This window comes from Acanthamoeba castellanii (assembly GCF_000313135.1).
Source record: "Acanthamoeba castellanii str. Neff unplaced genomic scaffold scf7180000084599, whole genome shotgun sequence".
NCBI lineage: Eukaryota > Discosea > Longamoebia > Acanthamoebidae > Acanthamoeba > Acanthamoeba castellanii.
Window position 1 is genome coordinate 1,534,221 of NW_004457442.1, and position 11,690 is coordinate 1,545,910.

Consider the following 11,690-nt stretch of genomic DNA (forward strand, 5'->3'; position numbering starts at 1 on the left):
ATTCATCAGACTCTGCAAGTAGCCTCCTTCTCCAAGAGAGGCAAAATATGCATCATCTCCCAGACAAAAAATTCCCCACAGGTCTGGCTGTTGTCTGGCTGCCCAACCAAAGAGGCAGGCAAAACAATCGTGCTGGGGAGAGGCCAGGTAAAAAGATATGCATCCGCCGGGAATTGAACCCGGGTCTCCCGCGTGGCAGGCGGAAATCTTGCCACTGGACCACGGATGCTTCTGATGAAGGTTGGGCATTGGACACGTTTGAACAGCCCAGACGACAAAGAGAGGAAAAAGACAGAAAGATGCTCCAAAAGAAAGCGAACAAGAAAAGCAATTCCTGAAATAATCAACAACATGGGGGACAGAAGCAAGATACGGGAACGTACGTCCTCTTCCACGGATAAGCCAGAGAAGCCCGTCGCTCCTACTTCATCTGCCACAGCAGCATCTAAGGAACTTGAAGACACGGCCGCCATCCGAAATCGGCTTGTGGTGGTAAACGATCGACGAGTCACTACTCTTACCGCCAAGTTCTTTGCATTCATTCGTGCCGCCGAGAGCGACACCACCACCCTCGACGAAGTGTACCCTCCCCAACCCACTATCGATCCATTATTTAATTTGCTTTTTAATCTACTTTCCTCTGGGCTCAAACAACTTGGCGCAGGGAACTGGTGGAGGGCCAAATCCAGAAGGAGTTCGACCTGTTTGACATATCCCTCGATAAGCTGCGGGCCACCGCTGATGCCAATGGTCGCGAGCTCCAGCAGTACCACTCCCTCCACCTGCAGCGCGGTACTCGCCCACACCTTCACCCCGCCTTGTGGAGTGTGGGGTCAACGCTCACACCCCGGACCCGTTCCAAAACGCGCAGAGGGTCAGATTGCGCGGGCAAAGGAGGAGCTGGTGCGGCTGAAGACGGAGCTGGAGCACGAGAAGAGGCGTAGGAACCACAAGGAGGAATACGAAGCCATTGCCAAAATCATCAATCAGTACCCCAGCCGGGCCGACACTCAGAGGTGAGACCTTCCGCCATCTCACCTTCCTATCATGCTCGTGCGTGCGTGCCATCGGGCCTTCTTTGTTGACACCGGCCTCTCCTACATTTGTAGACAGCTGCAGGCCCTCGAAGACGACCTGGCGTCCCTGGCCGACGCCAAGCAACAAATCGAGGACGCCACGCGTACAAGCCCCGCCTTCTCCCTTCGTCAATGACGTCACACACAGACGCAAAAGCTGACAACGTTTTGCCTACGACCCGCCCGTACGTATGTGCAGAGAAGCGCAGGAAGCAGTTTGCGCTGCTGTTCGATTGCATCGACGACCTGCAACGAGCCCTGCGCGCTGAAGGAGAGGAGGCGAAGGAGGACGAGAGCCGGAAGGAGTCCGTGGCCACGGGCAAGCGCAAGCGTCCGGCAACGGAGGCAACGGACGACACCCTTAAGGGCAAGGCACTCGCCGACGAACCACCAGCCGTGTCCTCCTCTGCCGAGACTGCCCGGAAGCGGGTGCGCGAGGTGGAAATGGAGGAGGCTCGCGATGACGAGACCGAGCCCGGCGAGATCACCACCAAGGGTCTGCCATCATGCTGCCTCTTCCTGCTCTCGGCTTAGCCTGGTGGTTGACTAATTCGTGGCTGGTGGGTGCGTCATGTCAGAGGTGACCATGGCCGACGGCGTATGAGCGGGCTCCTGAACGACGCCGCACTGGGAGGTGCGATTCACCGGACATGGACCCACCAGACGCAGCCGTGTGCAACACAGCACAACACTATAGGGTTTCAATTTGAATCATAAATACTCTACAACGCGTCCTTCATAGCATCGCCACCATCACCATCACCATCACTATCAGAACTCCATGGAGTAGGAGACGGGGTCCCTGTCGATGACGATGACGGGCACCACGGAGCGCCAGTAGAGGATGTTGACGTCCCACCCGAGGCTGATGGCGCGGCACGCGGAGAGGAACACGCAGAGCAGGTACCCCGCTACGCCCTCCAGCACGTGCCACAGTGCGTGGAAGTTCCAGACCGCGATCGTCGTACAGTACTGGGTCTCCACCAGCTACGAGCACGACACACACGACACGACACGAACGCCACGTCAGCAAATGTAGGTGGAAACCGGGGCGAGTTCTGCGGGCGCACCCAGAAGACGAGCGCGAGAGCGAATATGCCGAGGGAGGCCTTGCCGAGTGCGGCGGCTCCAGCTTCGTCGAGGATGGGCTGGTGCTCGCTGTAGGCCCGCCAACTTTGGAGCGCCAGGGCTGCCGAGCCAATGTCCGCCACACCCGCCGTGTTCAGTCAATACATCGACGTGCACGACAGTACTGGAGTGATGTCTGTTGGGGTGCGTGGAGAGGGGAGGGGGCGCACCGGCCAGGGCAATGCCGGCGAACATGGGCACCAGCGGGACGAGCTCGTCAAAGTCCAGCAGGATGGGCGCGAGCGTCGAGATCCCTGCGTACACCGCCAGGCACAGCACGAGCTGGGGCAGCACAGCGACGCTCGAGTCAGTGCTTTCTTCACGTGTGGGCAAGGGGCTGTAGTGAGCTCGGCGCGTAGCAGGCACCTGCGACTCGGTGGCCTTGAAAGGAGGCTCGCGCTGGCTCGTGAGGACCGAGAACAGGAGCACGCACGCGGCATACACCACCGGCAGCCCATGGAACAGCTCCGTGAACTCGAGCAGCGTCACGTGGAACAGCGCCGCACCCGCTCCTGCACCAGGCTGGGCGGTTGAGAAGGGGAGCAAGAGGAAGAAGAAGGCTGCGGTCAGGGGTGAGGGTGGGCACCGAGGAGGGCGAGGGCGAGGTAGGTGGCGCGGGTGCGCAGTTCGTGGCCGGGCGGTGCGCAGTGATAGAGGCCGAAGAGGCCGATGCCCACGATGGCGAGGGCGGCCAGGGTGTTGAAGGGCTCCCCCACGAGCCGCGTCAGTGCGTAGTCGCTCTCGCAGCCGTTTGTGAACGACCCCACCGGCCTGCCCCACACACCCTCCCGCCCTCCCCACGTCTCTGCTGCTGTTGCTGGTGGGGCCGCCTCCATCGCCACTGTTTTTAACTCAAAAAAATAATGAAATGAAATGAAAATAGAATAAAAGAAAAATAGGAAGAAAAAAACCCAAACTCCGGTGCGTATTGTCTATTCTTTGGGCGTTTCGCCTTCTCCCACTTGTGGTGGCTGCTGCTGGTCGTCGCCGCCTTTCTCGTGCGCCTCGTTCGGGTGGGGTGACTCGTCTTCCTCCTTCTCCTTCCCCTTCTCTCCAGGCACCTCCGGCTCCGGCCCTAGCTCGGTCGGCTGGGCGGTCGCACCGGCGCTGGCCTCCGGTGCCGGTGCCGCCTTGGCTCCGCCGAGCTCCTTCTCGTAGATGCGGCGCACGTTGAAGTCCTCCAGCCGATCGTAGGCCCCGTTGGGAATCACAGCCACCCCGCACGCCCTCTGCCAACCCGAGGAAAGAGAGAGAAGCCCGCGTCAGCACTTCTCTTGGCGGTGAAGTGGTGGTGTTGAAGTGGTGGTGGGCCACTGACCTGGAAGATCTCGACGAGGATGGTGATCTCGGCGTTGCGGTAGTTGAGGATGCCCACATCGCTCAGGAGCTTGGTCGCTGCCTCGATCGTGTCCATCTGCCTCACCTTGTCGTTGTTCCTGCGCTTGAACACGATCGTGAACTGCGATCAAGCACGACACGACACGCACGACACGCACGACACGATGAGGAGATGCCAAGGGTCAGAGAGGATACATCGAGAAGGAAGACAAGAGGGGAGCGGGTACGGGCTTCTTTTGGCCGGGGAGGGGGTTGGGCGGGAAGTGGGGCCGCGCGAGCTCTTCGATGAGCTCGAGCACCTTGTCCATCTGCACCGCGCACGTCTTTTCGATGGGCAGCATCCGCACCGCATTCCTACCGCCGCCGCCGCCGCCCAGAAGCATGTCCGTCAGTCTCCGCGGCTAAGAAGAAGAAGAAGAAGAAGAAGAAGAAAGAGAACGTACTTGGTCTTCTGCTCCTTCTTCTCCTTGAGGTCCTCCAGAATATCTGTCCGCGGGGACATGTGCGCCGCGATGTGAGGGGACACAGAGTGACTCGATGGTGGAGGGGAGGTGGTACGGGTGATGAAGGGGACGGGCTGCATGCGGGGGTCGGTGAAGCGGATGAAGATGAGGCCCTTCACGTTGGTCTCCAGGACGTAGAACTTGCGCTGCCCCTCCTTGGCCTCCTTCTTGATATCCGCGATCTCAGCCGCCAGCGCATCTGCGCCCTCCGCCCCAACATCCACGCCCGCAGAGTCAGCCAGCGTCATTCCACGAGGCCACGACTTGGGCGCTGCTGGGCTGCGCACCCTCAATGCTCAGGGACGCATCGGCCTTGGGTGCCTCGGCCTCCGGGTACATGGCCTCTGCGTACTGTTCTCATTCACGCGGTCAGCGCCGCTCACCTGCAGAGCTGCGCTGATCGACGCACTCACGGGCGGGCGGCGGCGGCGGGAGGGGGGGGGGGTCCTACGTACTTCGTTGAGCATGTTGAAGAGCTCGCGCACGGCCTGGCCCTCCTTGTGCTTCCCCTCGCAGGTTACCAGCACGCCCTTGAACCCATCCTTGGCCTCGAACTGCTTGCGCTCGAAGCCGCCGCCTCCGCCACCTCCGCCGCCGCCTCCACCCCCCTTGCCCTGCGCTTGCAAGCCCCGCCCCAATCTCTTCAGCAAAGGCTGCCGGAGCGGAAGAGCTGGGGGATACGGAAATGGTACCTTTTGGTAGTACTGCTTCTTGGAGCGCTTTCCGCCGCCCTTGTCCTTGCCTCCGCCCGTCCTCTTCATGCTGGCAGACACCTTCGATTCAAAAAAAAACACCAAAACCAGAAAATCAATTCATAATAAACCAGAATATCAAAATAGAGATTCCGTGCCTTTTCTTGTCATTTTCCCGGATCGCCAAAACCGCGAATTGAAAATCATATATCATCTCGCCATCAATCTAACGATGAATCAACAAGATCAAGCGGCAGGCCAGGGTACCAAGCGAAAGGCTGATGACGAAGTGGTCGTGGAAAAGGCGCCAGTGATCAATCGCGAGGCATTGGCCCAATCCTACGCGCCCTACGTGCCGTATGAGCACAGTGAGCAGCAGCATGAGCAGCACTACCCACAGCAGTCCTACGGCGCACCGCAACCGTACTACGCCGGAGGAGGCTCCTACTCGTACCCGCCCCAACCCATGTACGGCAGCATGCCAACCATTACCATGGCCCCCCAGCCCTACTACCCCGCCCCTCCCTCATCTGCGCCGCCCGTGGTGGTGCAAGTCGCGCCCCAGTCAGCCACAGCCGCCAAGAAGGCGCCCTCGGCATCGACCAACAAGATCGTCTACCGAAAGGCGGCGGGCAAGAGCTGGGAGGATACCACCCTGGCCGACTGGCCCGAGAACGACTTCCGCATCTTCGTGGGCGACATCGGTAACGAGGTCAACGACGAAATACTGAAGAGCGCCTTCGCCAAGTACCCTTCGTTCCAGCGGTCCAAGGTGGTGCGCGATCCCAAGTCGCTCAAGACCAAGGGCTACGGCTTCGTCAGCTTCAGCGACGCGCGCGACTACGTCAAGGCCCTCCGCGAGATGAACGGCAAGTACATCGGCAACCGGCCAGTCAAGGTATTGTATTGTGGCTCCCCTTCTCTTTTCATTCGACCTCTGCATGTTTGAGCACACCCTAACACTCTTCCTTGTGTGCGGATGCGTGTCGTGTTGCGTGTGTTGTGTGTGCTCTGTGCTCTGTGCGCTGCAGCTGCGCAAGTCGACGTGGAAACAGTATACGGACGAGGAAAAGGCCCAATCGGTGCTGCAAAAGCAGCAGGAGCAGCAGAACAAGGCCAAGGGCAAGGGCCAGCAGGCGCAGAAGAAGCGAAGGGTGTGAACCTCCTCTCCCTACCCCTCTTACCTGCTACAGGTACAACCGTTACCCGCTTCTCCGTGTACATACCGTCACCATTATACCATCATCATCATGCTGTCATGACCACACAGTACTTCACCACCTAGCACGCCCCTCTTTCTCTGCTGCGCGCGTGACGGCGTTGGAATCCGATAAGATGGTGTCACTCTCGTTCCACGGGAGGAGCAGGTGGGCCACCGCGAAACTCCCGGGAGCCCAAGGGCAGGTTAGAGGCCCGTCACTGCCCTTCTCCTGCCCCCCCCCCCAACGGAGGCCGTGGTCCGCAGTCGCTGCGGTCATTCCCTCCACCTCACACCTTCTCGCACTCCCCCGCCAACCCACCGCCGCCGCCGGGGCCTACGAGGAAAGGAAGAACGAAGAAGAGCACTACCCCTGCTCCATTCTCCAACTGCAGCGAAAGAAAGCGCAACCACTTCCGTTGTTGCCTTCTTTTTCGCTCGTTCATTCCTTCCACTCCGTCGCCCCCCTACACTCCGGCTTTTGGACTTTACAGACAGGTCTCCTCTACTCCTACTTCTTCTACTTCTTCTACTTCTTCTTTGACGAGGATGAGGCGTAGCCACGGCGGCAGCTACCACGGGGACGACCTCCCCTACCTCTACGGGGGTCCGCCCTACACGGCTTCGCCGCCCCGTAACCACATGTACCCGCCTCCCCCGCCCCCGCCACTTCATCACTACCCCCACCCCCACCCCCAGCATTCCCATCTCTCCTCGTCGGCCCCGTCCACGTTCCACTTCGCCCGCCTCCCCGTCGCCGCCGCGCCGCCACCGGCCCGCTCCTTCCTCTCCTCCGCCCTTTCCCCCACCACCACCACGACCACCTCCACGACGCCCTCGTCGTCCGCCTCGTCAGCTCCTACGCCCCGCCTGCTGGCCGGGTTCGCGGGGCAGCTGCGGCAGCTGCAGGACCTCCTCCACCCACTGCTCCCTTCTCCTGATGATCTCCACGACGAAGACGAGGAGCCGAAGGCCGAGGCTGAGGCCGAAGCTGCGGGGAACCGGTGTCCCTCAGAGGGCGAGCAGGAACAAGAAAACGAAAACGAAAAGGAAGACGAAGAGGAGGAGGAAGAGGAGGAAGAGGAAGAAGAGGAAGGGCGGGCAGCAGATGCCATGATCCGCCGGCTGCTCGTCCATCCCGACCACGCGAGCCAGCAGCTCGTACGCGCGACGCCGTCTCTTCATTATTGCAATTGATTGTGCTGATTGGTGGTGGTGGTGGTGATGGTGGTGGTGGGCGGTACGCACATCCAGGGCCTCCGGGAGGAGCTGGAGGCGGCGAGTGCGGTGGTGGCCAAGCTGCACGCCCGCATTGCGCGGGTCACCTCGTTCGTCCGCTTCATGGTGCGCACCATCCCCCCTGCATGACCACTCGTCTCCGGTCTGCACTGCTCACACTGCAGTGGTGGCTGTGCATGGTGGGCGATGGTGGTGAGCAGGCGCGTCATGGGGTGGTGAGCGAGGCGGCGGCCGGCACCTACGGCTACTTCGCCGCTCTGCCCAACGAGCTGATCCTGTGCATCCTCTCCCACACCGACCCCAAGACTCTCCTCCTCTCCGGTACCCACCTCGCCGGGTGGTTGGCCCGCTCGTCGTTGTCCGTCAACCACGGTCCGCTGACTTTTGCGATGTGTGCGTGTGCCGTGTGTGCCGTGTGTGTCGTGTGTGTCGTGTGCGTCGTGTGTGTCGTGTGCGTCGTGTGTGTCGTGTGCGCAGTGAGCGCGCTCAATCGCACGTGGCGGCAAATGGCCGAGGACAGCAACGTGTGGGGCGTGCTCTACGGCAGGCGGTGGTCCTCCCCCTTCCCCTCCCACGCCGCCATCCCCCGCTCCGCCTCCTTTTACGACATGGACGTCGACGACTACAGTGCGCTCCCTTCCCTCTCTCTGACACGGTGAGGCGGCAGAGAGCAGCCGACGAAGCTAACGCGGGCGGGCGCGCAGATCCGCGAGAGCGCAAGCTGAAGCGCAGGCGCTACGGGTGGATGGAGCGGTTCAAGGAGCGGGCGTGCGTAGACCGGAACTGGCTGAAGCGGGGCTCCTACTCGGTCTGCGTCAAGCGGGCCGAGACGCAGGGCGAGTACACGCGCCTCGCCTGCGCCGACTCTCGCCTCTACCTCGCCCACCGCGCCTACCCGCCGGGCCACGGTTCGTGCCACCACCTCTCTCCCACCTCACCCACCTGCCGCTTCTGACTCAACGTTGGACCCGGCCCATGACAGCGGGGCAGCAGCGGTACTTCTTGAGTCACCACCTGTGGGAGGATCAGGGCGCCTTCACGGACACGACCGGCACCACCATCGCCACGCCCCACCGCGCGGTACTCCCCCCCTTCTCCTCATTGAGCAATCCGTTGTTGAACCACTAACGGTGGCGTGTGTGCCTCGATGCAGGCGATTAACGACATCCAGGCCGACAGCGACCTGGCGATCACCAGTTCCGCCGACGGCACGGCCTTGGCCTGGTACCGTCGCCCCCCCCCCTTCGCTCCACGTCATCGGGCCGTGGCCGTGATGGGTTCACGACGTGCTGACCCGCGCGTGTGCGGCCTGCGATGTAGGGACGTGGGGACGGGGTCCCTGCTGCACCAGGTGGCCCGGTACGAGGGCGAGATCGTGCAGGCCCGCCTGGCTTCGCTCACCACCCTCGTCACCGCCTCTGGTACCTACGCCACCCCGGGCAATTGACCCAGCCACCCTTCTCGTTGTCTGCGCTGATCCGTGCCCTTCTTTTGGGCTCTCGCGTGTACCAGACCGCTCGGTGGGCTTATGGGACGTGCGCAAGGGCGAACGCACCGCTGACATCGAGCACGCGCGTCGGGTCTGCTGCATCGGCGTCAACAGCGACGACGATTCCCCCATCGGTAGGTCCCTCCTCCCCCTTTAACATGGGTGCCGGTGGCGCACGGCTGTCTCATGTGGGCCATTGCAACGGCCGTGCAGTGAGCGGGTCGTTGGACGGGGTCGTGCGGGTGTGGGACCGCCGCAAGCTGGACACCCCGGTGGCCGTGCTGCAGGCCGGCGGTGTACCCACCGCTCTCCACCTCCACGAGCAAGTACGTCCCGCCCGCCCCCGCCCGCCTATTCGCCTACTTCCCCTCACCATCGCCATACATGGTGGGTCGGTTGGCCGGGGGGCGTAAAGGGGCTGCTGGTGGCGGGCAACCACTACGAGGGCCACGTGCCACACTCGCGATCGGCGGCCTACCTGCAGCGATGGAAGGGCGACCAGCTCGTGTTCGCCGATAGCCTCCGCAAGCCCATCTGGCGCCTCGCTGCCGACCACTCCCGCGTCCGTACGCTGCCCCTCCTCCTTTCCCCCCCCCATAAAGACGGCACGTCTCACACGTGACCGGGTGTCGTGCAGTGGTGGCGCAGGGCGGCACAGTGGCGTGCTTGGACATCGCGTCGCCAGGTGTGCTCGCCACACACGAGTCGGGGTACGCCGACGTGGAGAGCCTCCTCATCGATCCCACCCGCTTGCGTACCCCCCCCCCGAGCGTTGACGCGTTGCTTTGCTATTTGCTGTTTTTGCTGTTTTTGCGCTGTTTGCGCTAAGCTCATGGTGTGCGGCGGGCGGTGGTCAGTGGTGGTAGGGGACGGGGAGCTGGCCATCCACGACTTCTCCGGCCGTTCGCTGGAGGCCTCCTTTGGCTACCGCGAGCTTCGTGGCGTTCGCGTAACCTAAATTTCTTACCTTTTTTAGTACTGGCGTGTGATGTTCGCTCGCAACAAAACAGCTTTGCACGCAAACACACAACATAACACAACTAAACAAGACCGGGCGCGTTACAACTTTGAAGAAAAGGTCTGTTCTGTTGAGTTCTGCGCCGAAGATGAGAGTCAAGAGGCTGGGGATGACGGTGCTGGCGGGGTGCATTCTACTCTTTGGCGCCCTCAACGTGGTCCTGGTGCTCCAGGTCCACGTCTCGACGCTGGAGGCCGATATGAAGGAAGCAGCGGCGGACTGGCCGCTCAGCGCCCTCCACTCCCTCTACTTCACCTCGGCCCGCTCCCTCCTCCCCTTCGCCGAGTCCAACTCGTTTCTCATCAGCCCCGGGGCCTCGACGAGCGAAGAGGAGCAGGCCCCGGGGCTGACCGAAGATGATGAGGAAGACGATGCGGGTGAGGCACCGCAAGAACCGATACAAGAACCGGTGCGCCTCGAGTGGCAGCTGCAGTCCGACCTGGAAGAGGATGACCGCCAGGCGCTGCAAGTTGAGGGCGACTTGGAGGGAGAACCTGAAGGAGGAGAAGGAGAAGGAGAAGAAGGGGAGCTCGATGCCGCGGACGAGCCCCGAGTAGTGCAGGAGGCTGCTGGTGGTGCAGGTACTGCTGCTCAGCACGCCATGAGCTGTTCACTTGGGATTGTTGGGTGAGCGCTGATGGCTGATATTCTTCGCGTACAGTAGCAGCAGAAGAAGCGCTGGCCGCAGCTGTTAGCGCGCAGCAGGCCGTCAAGTTGAGAGAGAGGACGTTCAGCAGGCGCGTCAATGAGCGAAAAAAGGCAGCCGTGGCCCCCGCGCTGGGCACAACAGGCAGCGGCACCAGCGGTGCAGGCAGAGGCAAGGGCCGCGGGGGCGCCGCCCCACCACCCCCGCCGCCGGCACCGGTCGCAGTGCGCAAGGGCCAGATGCAGAACAAGAAGAAGAGGCCTAGGCCATGACCTGTGGGCCTGGAGGCTCGGGCGTGTCATAAATTATTTATTATTTATTGCACAGCTGCGGCGTCGGTGGTGAAACGCAAAAATGGGGGTGACGGCCAGCAGAGAAGAGGGCGGGAGGGGGAAGGAGCACTTGGCCACTTGGTCTCTTCGCGGAGGAGCGAAGAACGAAGCGAAAGCGAGAGCGAGAGCGGGGCCTAGTTGAGGGCGACGTAGTTCTTGGGGAACTTGCCCGACCGCGATCCGATCTGGCCGCTCCACCAGTTGCCCGCCTGGGTGCTGATGGCGATGACCTCGCCCTTCCTGAATGACAGATCGCCCGCCTGCTGCGCGTTGTAGTCATACAGGGCGGTCGCGGTGGGACCGGCGGCGGCCGGCGGCGGCATGCCCATCGGCGGGCGAGGGGGGCCGCCAGGGGGCGGGCCTCGCGGGGGACCGCCAGGCGGCATTCCCATCGGTGGTCGCGGTCCGCCCATTGGCATGCCTCCCATGGGAGGGCCACCAGGGGCTGGCGCACCCAGAAAGAGGAAAGAGAGAGAGAGAAGAGAGTCGCGGTCAGTCGCCCGTTCACTCACACCTCGAGCGGTAAAAAGAAGAGGAAGAGAGATGCGTACGGGGTCCGCCGACTGGCGGCGAAGCGGTGGGCCGGGTGCCTCGGCCGCCGAGCTTGGGGATGCCGCCGGCGAAGAGACCGCCCATGGGTCCTCCGCCTCCGCCAGGAGGCGTCTTCTCCGTCTCTGCGGTGGTCGATTGCGGTTGGTTGGCTGGCTGGCTGTCTTCGTTGGGGAGGGAGGAGGGGGCAAAGCGTACTGAGGATGGGGGCAGACTTGTCGACAGTGTTGGCCTTCTTGAGGCCGCCCTTGCGGAAGCCCTCGATCGACGACAGCAGCGCGCCGCGGCCGGCCGCTGGCGCGGCGCCGCCCAGCTTGACGGTGGGTGCCGGGGGCGGGGGCGGACCACCTGCACACAGGAGAGGCGTCAGCAAACACTCTCCCACGAAAAAGAACGAACAGCGGCAGCGAGGGGGGGGGATGATGAGATGTCGCCGTACCGGGGGGAGGAGGCGGGCCACCGGCAGGTGGAGGCGGCGGGCC

The 11,690-nt window shown here is 62.5% G+C and overlaps 7 protein-coding genes across 7 annotated transcripts in view; 4 read left to right on the forward strand and 3 right to left on the reverse strand.

Moving 5' to 3' along the window:
- Positions 1–351: 351 nt before the first annotated feature.
- ACA1_063910 (Tho complex subunit 7 protein) lies at positions 352–1,610 on the forward strand (the record flags this gene model as incomplete). The annotated part of the gene is made up of 6 exons (XM_004339592.1): positions 352–379; positions 443–581; positions 665–792; positions 872–1,016; positions 1,110–1,180; positions 1,276–1,610. The coding sequence occupies 6 exons, from the start codon at positions 352–354 to the stop codon at positions 1,608–1,610; spliced, it is 846 nt and encodes a 281-aa protein (XP_004339640.1).
- Positions 1,611–1,847: 237 nt separating this feature from the next.
- ACA1_063920 (uncharacterized protein) lies at positions 1,848–3,040 on the reverse strand (the record flags this gene model as incomplete). The annotated part of the gene is made up of 4 exons (XM_004339593.1): positions 1,848–2,063; positions 2,147–2,265; positions 2,375–2,716; positions 2,791–3,040. The coding sequence occupies 4 exons, from the start codon at positions 3,038–3,040 to the stop codon at positions 1,848–1,850; spliced, it is 927 nt and encodes a 308-aa protein (XP_004339641.1).
- Positions 3,041–3,136: 96 nt separating this feature from the next.
- Positions 3,137–4,806, reverse strand: ACA1_063930 (THUMP domain containing protein; the record flags this gene model as incomplete). The annotated part of the gene is given in 8 exon segments (XM_004339594.1): positions 3,137–3,433; positions 3,523–3,663; positions 3,770–3,943; positions 3,982–4,028; positions 4,101–4,316; positions 4,333–4,396; positions 4,501–4,698; positions 4,738–4,806. 8 exon segments carry the CDS (start codon positions 4,804–4,806, stop codon positions 3,137–3,139), a joined length of 1,206 nt encoding a protein of 401 aa, XP_004339642.1.
- A 163-nt stretch (positions 4,807–4,969) lies between these two features.
- On the forward strand, positions 4,970–5,897 carry ACA1_063940 (RNA recognition domain containing protein; the record flags this gene model as incomplete). Its single annotated transcript, XM_004339595.1, has 2 exons — positions 4,970–5,635; positions 5,769–5,897. The coding sequence occupies 2 exons, from the start codon at positions 4,970–4,972 to the stop codon at positions 5,895–5,897; spliced, it is 795 nt and encodes a 264-aa protein (XP_004339643.1).
- A 587-nt stretch (positions 5,898–6,484) lies between these two features.
- ACA1_063950 (Fbox domain containing protein) lies at positions 6,485–9,621 on the forward strand (the record flags this gene model as incomplete). The annotated part of the gene is made up of 14 exons (XM_004339596.1): positions 6,485–6,569; positions 6,792–7,096; positions 7,190–7,279; positions 7,339–7,495; positions 7,652–7,801; positions 7,879–8,082; positions 8,157–8,254; positions 8,328–8,398; positions 8,495–8,595; positions 8,687–8,797; positions 8,877–8,989; positions 9,079–9,229; positions 9,301–9,417; positions 9,530–9,621. The coding sequence occupies 14 exons, from the start codon at positions 6,485–6,487 to the stop codon at positions 9,619–9,621; spliced, it is 1,845 nt and encodes a 614-aa protein (XP_004339644.1).
- Positions 9,622–9,769: 148 nt separating this feature from the next.
- On the forward strand, positions 9,770–10,599 carry ACA1_063960 (uncharacterized protein; the record flags this gene model as incomplete). The annotated part of the gene is made up of 2 exons (XM_004339597.1): positions 9,770–10,262; positions 10,343–10,599. 2 exons carry the CDS (start codon positions 9,770–9,772, stop codon positions 10,597–10,599), a joined length of 750 nt encoding a protein of 249 aa, XP_004339645.1.
- Positions 10,600–10,793: 194 nt separating this feature from the next.
- ACA1_063970 (SH3 domain containing protein) overlaps positions 10,794–11,690 on the reverse strand; it is a gene marked incomplete at both ends in the record, with an annotated part of 3,887 nt that continues 2,990 nt past the window's right edge. The window contains 3 exons of the mRNA XM_004339598.1: positions 10,794–11,104; positions 11,211–11,372; positions 11,407–11,556. Coding sequence (XP_004339646.1) covers positions 10,794–11,104; positions 11,211–11,372; positions 11,407–11,556 — 623 coding nt within the window. The remainder of the gene's footprint in view (positions 11,105–11,210; positions 11,373–11,406; positions 11,557–11,690) is intronic.